Raw genomic sequence first — 9,130 nt, 5'->3', positions numbered from 1 at the left:
AGCAGCAGTTACACTGCATGGAGAGTAGTTCAGCTTGAATTGTTATCCGTAATGGCATGCCAGGAGATAATGCATAAGAATTTTTGGCAATCTCAGCCCTCAAGCTATACGAAACTATGAACTCTTAGAGGGAACTTTTACAAGTATTTGGCCTTGGAATCTAAATCATTAAATGAATCCCTTTTACCACTTTCTGTCTACACACACAGTAGAAGCCACCAGCCCTACTTGTTATATTCAGTAGTTTACCAGCAGTCTTCAAAACATACATAGTCACAGAGCTCCTTACTTTTGATTGTTTGATCAGGATTATCCATAGCATTTGGTGGACTGTTAGACCTCTCTTTGCTTCTAAAACTTGTCATTAGCATCTTTAAATGTAATCAGCTCAGAACACCAGCTTCCCAACCCAATCAGAAAACTCAAATTTGAAATTCTCTTCCTCCAACACCATCTTTAGTACCAAATTATGTACTAGTTTGCTTTAATGACATTAATAAAATACCCTAGATAAAACAACTTAAATAACAGAAAATTATTTTCTCACAGTTTTGAAGGCCAGAATTGCAAGGTCTTTGCGCCATCACCATATTGTTCTGGTGAAGATTCTCTTTCTAGCTTGCAGATCAGACACCAACCTTCTCATTATTTCCTTACATGAGACCTTCTCTTGGTCCAAGTGGAGGTAAATGGTAGTGGTGGGTACGAGGTAAATTTTCTCTTATAATGCTACCAAACATGGACTACTGGGACCCCAAATTATGATTTATTTTATCCTCAGTTGCTTCCAGACATAAAGTTGCATTGAGCACCAGTGATTCAACATGAATTTGGGTTAGGGACCCAGATAATAGCATACCCCCTAGAGAGGCATTTTTTTTTTCTTTTTCAGAGAGGGGGGGGACTATCATTTCAAAGTTGTTATTTACAAACATTTCAAGCTGTTACAGCATCAAAAATGTATCATAGTGAAGGGTTATATAGTGGGAAATATCACTCCAGTGGAGTCCTTTGATAAACAGGGATTCATTGTTTTTAAGGGAAGGATTTTGACTGAGTCTCAGCTTCGGGGCAGGCTTAAAATGGTTTCAATTTTTCAGGAAAATGGCAGTGTACACACCATTTCCTCTACATGTTAAAATGTTGATCTTGGGTCCATGGGTGTGTGTGATTCCCAAACAGAAGGGAATCACCAACTAGACCTCCCCTAAGAAACTCCAAGTTTTTATTGTGAGCTTCTGTGTTAAGATGGCCCCCACTTCTGTCAATGAAGAAGACACATCAGGGGCTATAGAGATGACTCAGCAGGAAAGAACACTAGCTAGTCTCCCAGGGAACTGGAGTTCAATCTCTAGCACCTACATGGTGGCTCATAACTGTCTATAACTCTAGTCCCAGGGGATCCAACAACATCATCTGTCTTCTGTGGGGACCAGTCATGCAAATGGTGTACAGATAACATGAAGGCAAAATATCGATACACATTTTTTTTCTAGGGCAACATCAACCACGTTACTCTTAACCTGGCATACTTCTGTATTTTGAGGATAATTAAAATTAACTCTGCTTAGAAGAGGTTTCTTAAAGAAAGGAGAAAACTGGTATCTGGTATGATATATCTTTCCAATGAATTTCATCTCTTTCTTACTGGCTCCATGGATTTGCTTAAAGAAATAAGTATTTTGAGCCCACATCAACTATGATATGCATCAGTTGTAAATAAGTGTTTATGTTATAGGAGGAAAAAAAAAAACATTTTTGTTTCTCTTAGATTCTTTTCAGATGTCTCTTGCATATATCACTTCCAAGCTACTTAAGTGGGCAGATGTAGGAATCTATGCCAAACTACAGAGCCATCTAATCTCCTGTGGATTGATTGCTAAAGAATGTAGCAGCAACAACTATATAGATCTAACCAATAAAATTATTGTATTTCCCAGCACTTTCCATCATTGAGCAATGGTAATCAGGTGTGATATCATGGATTGCTTAAAGCCCTGATGCTTTTGGACCATATAGCAGAGAAGAACCAAATGGGGGGAGTTGTCTAGCAAAACAGATAGAAGTACAGGGTCAAAATATTTAAAATATTAAATCACTATTACACAGGTTGATAAATAACATACTTGACATATACTAGATTAAAAGAAAAATGTGCATATATGTAGTATCTTATCTGCAATAATCTTCATCATACTGTTAGTGGAGATTAGATATGTGGCTCATTTTAAATAGTTAAATTTTTCAATAAGTATTGACTGTATAATAAGGAAAATATGCCAATCAGTTCTCATCTTAGAAAGAATTCTCTCATCCTCGAGTGGAGAAATTTCAAAAAGAAAAATATCTCTTCCCAAAGATGCTTTAATAGGTGTGTTTATGCAAGCAAGCTTGTCAATTAAGCTCCAAGGTACTGATGAGGTTTCAGTGATGGCTAGTGCATTTCTGTTAATCTTGCATAAATTACCAGTGCTAATACAGGTTATCTGGAAATCATCAAAATAACTGAATATATTTTAGTTTTCCTACCAATCTTTTCTTCCTCCATTCACCTTGTGTGCTCCTTCATCTTGTCAAGTTTGTTTCCTTTTGTTGAGAAGTGAGGTCTCCAGGTAGTTAGGTACCCATGCCCCAATCACTGTGACACAGAGTCAGACTAGAATAGGCTTGCCTTCACACTTCACGTTGTCTTCTCTGGAAGCAGGACTCAAACAGATTAGGGTTTTTTTTAATGATGCTATTTAATTGACTTGATTTAGGCCAACATGATGTGAAATTAATATTTCTTTCTCATAAAAAATGTATTGTCAGAAAGCTGCAAGAGAGAAACATCTCTGATAACCCTGGGTAATCTATTATCAGAGAAATAAACTTCAAATCAACATATTTGTTCCTTAAAAAAATGTTTGAGACTCCTGCCCTGCTTTATGTATAACACACTGGTTATTCCATGTGACTCTAGGAAGCCTAGGACAAAAGATGGAAGCACTGAAGAACAAGGGAGAGAGCCTTATCAAGGGACCTCCTCAATTTCCTTCTAAGCACAAGCACACCACCTGCCTAGAAACTCCTGACTCAGCCATGTTTTGAATGAAGGTTGAAAGACTACATGTGTGTCTTTCAAATACTTGTTTGGTAGCTGAGGACTGATAGATATATAAGGCACTAAATACTTCTCTAGGCTTTCCCATTTGATCTGTTTTAAAGATCAGTTAGGGCTGATCTGAGCCTCACTTTTTTTTTTAATTTATTACTTTTATTTTTTACAGTTCAGCCTTTGCCCCCCTCCTGGTACTCCCCTCCCACAGTTCCTCATCCATTCCTTCTCCCACTGTCGGCAAGAGGATGTTCCCCCACTAGACCTCCCCCCTCCCTGGAGGCTCAAGTCTCTTGAGGATTAGATGTGTCTTCTCTCACTGAGGACAGACCAGGCAGTCCTCTACTCTGTATGTGTCAAGGGGACCTCGGACCAGCTCATGTATGCTGCCAGCTTGGTGTGTGGACCTCACTTTCTTATTTGTGTCATAATGGAAAATACCTGAGGTCTTGGGAGAATGAGATGGGATAATGCACTTGTCACACAATAGTCCCTTCATAGGGGAAATCTTGATAAATGGCCAAATGAAAAAAGTAAAATTTTTTATATCATCTCAAAAGGTCACCTGACATTTACATCTTCAAGAAGGAAAGAGGGTATTTGTACCCATAAATATACCCTCAGTCAGAATTCACATAGTCCTGCATTATCTGTTCAGTTCACAATTCCAGAATAACTAGGAAAACAATGGCCTTCAGGGTTCACCACTAGCCTCCTATGGAAGCAGAAGGCAGTCTTTATTATTGTTGTTGTTGCTGCTGCTGCTGCTGCTGCTTCTACTGCTTCTGCTGCTGTTGCTTTCTGTTATTATTATTATTATTATTATTATTATTATTATTATTATTATTTCATTTCTGTAAGTGATGTGTTCAGCCTGCATGTATGTCTGTGCACCATGTGCACAACTGGTGCCCATGGAGGCTGAAAGAGGGTGTTAGTCCCCTGGAACTGGAGTTTCAGACCCTTGTGAGCTACCATGTGGGTGCTGATCATTGAACCTGGATCTTCTGGAAGAGCAGCCAGTGCTCTTAACTATGGAGTGACACATCTCTCCAGCCCCTGAAACCAGTCTTTAAAAATTCCAAACAGGATTAAGAGAAGTCCCAGGGGGTGGGAAGGATTTAATAGTTATTTACGATTGTGGCAGAGAAAAATAACATGAACTGAATGTTGACAAGAAATACTCTACATGTGAAAGCCCACATTTCACTGCTGTGCCTGACAGCTTGCTTGGTTGACACCCGAGTTTGTCATTTGAACCCCCAGGAGGTATCAGAATTTATTTCCGACATATGCTTTTCATATGCCTGCTTTATAGTGACCCGAATGAGTAATGATGTAGGCTGCAACTGAGACATATGAATGGGGATTTGCTGGAGGATACTGACTAAGAGAAGGCAGCAGTCTAAACCTGGAGACAGTTAAAAAATAATAAGCACACATGATCTCACAATAATGATTTTATTTTTATGAGATGTGTAAAATTACTTAAAACACAAAGTCATAACTGATTATATATTTAGCTATTTGTTTTTACTAAAAAATAACATGAATACATGAAATCAGGGTTTTCCAAGGAAGGGATATGAGAGGATTCTTCAACCTAAAAAGCCTGGAATCTGACAGAAATGTTAAGTCCCCAGAACTTTGAATCTGCCTCATAGGTCAGCATCGGTCCAGGAAGGTCTTACATGACCTGGTATAATATGGGGCAGGCAGAGAATGGCATTTTGAACTTATGAATTAATATTTATTGTGAAGTTTGAGTAAACTTTAGGTAACTCAGTTTTAAGTACTATATTCCTCTAATGTAAGAAATGCACTTGTGTTAAAAATGAGCTCTGTGGACCTGAGCTTGATTTAAATCACCTTCACAGACTCATACATTCTGGAACTGTGCCCAGAAATGCAGATCCAAACTACTCCCCAGGGGGCCTTTGTTCTGACAAGTTCCGTGTTGGACACCAAACTTGCCATTTTCTAGGTCTGTTTGGTCCCAAGAAGACATCAAACTTCCATTCCGACATAACCTTTTCCTATGCCAGTTTGTAGTTTATTATAAAGTTAAAGAATTAAAGAATCCTCTCTTTTTCAGGGTCAAAGAGATATTTTGGGATGTAGCCCAGAACAAAAGCATGAATAATTAAACTCAAGTCACCATTGACTATATCAAAGCACCATGTTCAAAAGGTTAAAAATGTAAAAAGTGACCTTTATGTAGTGTAATAATACAGTGTTTTGTTGTTGTATTCAAAAATCAGAAGAGAATAGAAAGCTTTAAACAATAGTCAAAATGGATGAAAAGTTTTCAAAGTGTGTATTCAGTTTTGTGGATAATAAAATACTTTTTCATTGCAGTTCTGTTTTGCTAAATAGTGTACTTCTATAACTGCAAGAATGAACTAATACAGAAGTGTGAATTAATCTACATTCTAAATCTACTCAAGTGTGTAGCTGTATAGTAGTAAAAAGCTATACTCAAGTGAAATGGAAAAGGAACACAACTTACAATTTTTTTAAAGGACAAACTATATACCTAGAGACTGAATAAGCCACTACCAACCTGTGGCATATGTAGAAGAATATATCATGCTAAACTTAGTGCTCACCTCTCATTCTATATCATATGGTTGGATAGTGTAAGAAGTTAAATCTGGCCCTTGTTCAAGAGAAAAAAATCTGATGAAAATGGACATAAAACTCCACTAAGAAATGCCAGCATTTTCCAGGGAGAAATCTGAGATGTCAAATCACCACTCATAATTTGTTGTTAATTATAAGTTGAGATAACTCCCCCAGATACTTCTAGATTATAGATATAGCTCACACATGACAGTCTCATGCCAAAAGACCTATCACTATCACTGAAAAAGAAGGCACAATCACTGAAAGCCTGTGGAGTATAAAGAGTCATAGCTACAGTTCAATTCCTGTTCTGGAGGGAGTAAATAAAGATTAGATAAAGCCAAAAAATTTGTATTATACTGGTGCCACTTAAAGAACATTTGTGTGGGCCTCCAAACCAATGGCTAGGCTGATTACATGCATCCCACCGACAGATTTAGGACACAAAGGTGTCCATTTCTCTAAGAGAATTGCCTTTTCGGCAAGACATAGTCTCTCTCTTGCCTTGGAGCCAGGTAATGGGAACTCTAAACGCACTGCGGAGCTTCTGTTGGAAGCGGTTTCCTACAAAACAATACAGGAAGGGATTAACACAGCTGTTGGTGAATCCCAGGAGGATGGCAAAAGGAAGTGCCAGGTCAATGACTGCTATAACTTCACAGCTATTAATGATACCCATCCAGGACAGAGCATCCAAGAAGGTCAGAACATGGAAGGGAAGCCAGCAAATGATGAATGCCAACACAACAGCAGCTGCCATCTTCAGGACTTGGTCACGGGTAATTCTGTTCTTCCCATAGCTATTGGTCTTCAGCAGATGTTTTCTGATTCCAAAGTAACATGTTGCTATGAATATTAAAGGAATAATAAAGCCAAGAATATTTTTCATTAAGGCAATCCCAGCAGACCACTGAGCATATTTCTCCGGTGGGAAAGCCATAATACAAGCATTCACACCTAAGTATTCGATGGTTCTGACATCTCGGAAATAAAATGTTGGCAATGAGGACAGACAAGCCATACACCAAACAAGGGGAACTACATAAGATGCTTGCCAGGGATTCCTTCTCTGAGACAGAAAAGGGTAGATAACCGATTGGTACCTATCAACACTCATGCACGTAATAAAAAAAATGCTTGCAAACATGTTCAGGGTCAGAAAAGAACCAAACACTTTGCACATCACAGGTCCAAAGAGCCAGTCATATCTATAAGAGTAATAGGTTGCCCAGAGAGGGAGGGTAGCCAAAAGGAGTAAGTCAGCCAAGGCCAGATTGAAGATGTAAATGCTGGACACCTTTTTAGGGCCCTTTTGACAACAAAACAGCGAGACCACAACAATATTAACAGCAAAACCAATCACAAAAATCAAGTAGTAGAGAACAGGAATTGCTTCCAAATGCTTATCTGACGGTTTGTGTGAGCAGTTAAAGGCAGACTCATTGGTGCCAGTTGCGTTGAGATTATCAAAAGGAAGGCTGCTGGTGATGTTTCTGCTGGTGGCAGCAAAACTGAAGTTGTCCTTCATATTGACTGTCAGTGAGTCCTAATTCTTACACCTTTGCTGGGGAAGAAAGAGAAGGCTTAATGCACACCCAAAGCCTGAGGGATATTTGAGTCATAAGCATTTTGAAAAATTGCCAAAAGCCAAAATAACGTAAGTGGTTGTAGAAAACAAAACAGCACCATGCCTGGTTGGCATTACTGGCTGGAGTTACTAATACATCTTGAGGGAAAAACCAACATTTCCTCAGTAACATTAGGCTGAAAATTCTGAGCAAAATATTTTGTGTTTCTTTTCTCCCATGTCTTTGAAAAGTCAAGATACAAATTAATAGTTCAAAAGCTAATCAGGTTAGGAGTCATGAGACGAATAAGGAACCCAAAGACAATGTGATACTTCAAAAAAAAAAAAAAAAAAAAAAAACCAAGGCTATTTTTCCATCTGTGTGCTTTCTAGAAATCTCACCGCTGCCTGCTGGTTCATAGAGAAATGCTTTCATGAAGTAACTTATTATATACAAATTGTTACAGCTATGGAAAATATAAGTAACATAAGCCATAGGGAAAAGGGGGCAAGTATACTGAGAGCTGAAAAATATGCAGAAGTGCATAGTATGATAGAGCGTCAGGATTGGGTTTTGATAATTAAAAATCATCTATTTATTTTCCCTTTGCTTTAACAATAACAAGAAGAAATTATAGATATGGATGTATTTCTTAAAGCCTTTACCTAAAAATTTTAATAGTCAATCCCTTTTATCAATATGGATATAAAAATCTCATCTGTTTCATAAGAAACAAATCCATTTTCAGTTTAAATAGAAGATAAAGAAAACAGAAACACCAAACTTGAGTCAGGGGCAGACAGACATGGTTTTGGAGGCTCAATTAAATCAGAATTAGACATTAACGACTAATTATGATAAAGTCTTACCACGTCTTCTTTGCTATCTTTGCAATTTAACAGAATTGAATAGTCATTACTTTCCAGCATTAAAAACAGCATTCAGGTGGGAAGGCTGCTGTTTTCCTTAAACTAGCAACATTACTTTGAAACAAAAGAAAACTAAAGATAAACACACAGAGAGCAAAACTATTACACCAGATCATTTCAAAGTACATACAAGCACATACTCAATTTAAAATGTAACCTTCAGAGAACTTCCTCAGAAACGGCAAACTACCGCTTCTGTCAAAGGCTCATTCTTTTCCACGACCTTCCAAATTAACATGCAAGAATCAAAAATAAATCCCACTAAAGACTTACTAGTTGCCAGTGTTTACGGCAGTTATCATAAATCAGCTTACTCAGCTCCCGCACACACTCCTGTAAGAGAAATAGCAGTTAAAGAATGAAGGCATTCTGCAAAACGCAGTGTTAAAATACAGGAAAAAAGAAAACATTCACACACGCAAACATTTTTATTGCTGTATGTTCCCCTTCCCAAGTCAAGCATGTGTAAATTGTTCTGATTTACCTTAAAATGCAGGCTGAAGAAAGCTTTCAATTCTGAGCTCCCTCCATCGCCAGACTCTGGGATGTAACTGCACCAGACCTCTGCTTTCCTTCTTATATATTCGCTCTGTCCACTGGGGAGCCTTCAACCTACATAATTCTGGAGCTGACTTATGAACACTCGCCAGCTTTCCGGAGGGCTTTTTTTCTGGCTGCAAAACATTAATCTGAAATTCTCAGGTCTCCAATCATAACAGCTCATTCAAATAAATCTCAAACAAAAAAAAATAATAAAGTTTCCACAAATGTGTTAGAGAATTTTAAGCTCTGTGGCTTTCTTTAAGAGAAGAATATAATTTTTAGGAGAATTTTCTTTTTCTGGTTTTTTTTTTTTTGAGCCTGACATTCTAAAATAAGTTAAGAACTAGGAAGACTAGAGAGTTGATTCT

The 9,130-nt window shown here is 37.9% G+C and overlaps 1 protein-coding gene across 1 annotated transcript; it reads right to left on the bottom strand.

The window, feature by feature from the left end:
• Positions 1–4,545: 4,545 nt before the first annotated feature.
• Agtr2 (angiotensin II receptor type 2) lies at positions 4,546–8,848 on the bottom strand. Its single transcript, XM_034485652.2, has 3 exons — positions 8,704–8,848; positions 8,493–8,552; positions 4,546–7,286 (listed from the first exon to the last, which is right to left on the bottom strand). Exon 3 carries the CDS (start codon positions 7,248–7,250, stop codon positions 6,159–6,161), a length of 1,092 nt encoding a protein of 363 aa, XP_034341543.1. The 5' UTR covers positions 7,251–7,286; positions 8,493–8,552; positions 8,704–8,848; the 3' UTR covers positions 4,546–6,158.
• Between the last annotated feature and the right edge of the window lie 282 nt (positions 8,849–9,130).

This window comes from Arvicanthis niloticus, chromosome X (genome assembly GCF_011762505.2).
Source record: "Arvicanthis niloticus isolate mArvNil1 chromosome X, mArvNil1.pat.X, whole genome shotgun sequence".
Taxonomy (NCBI): Eukaryota; Metazoa; Chordata; class Mammalia; order Rodentia; family Muridae; genus Arvicanthis; species Arvicanthis niloticus.
Note: the sequence above shows the minus strand (reverse complement) of the source record. Positions and strands in the feature narration are given on the sequence as shown.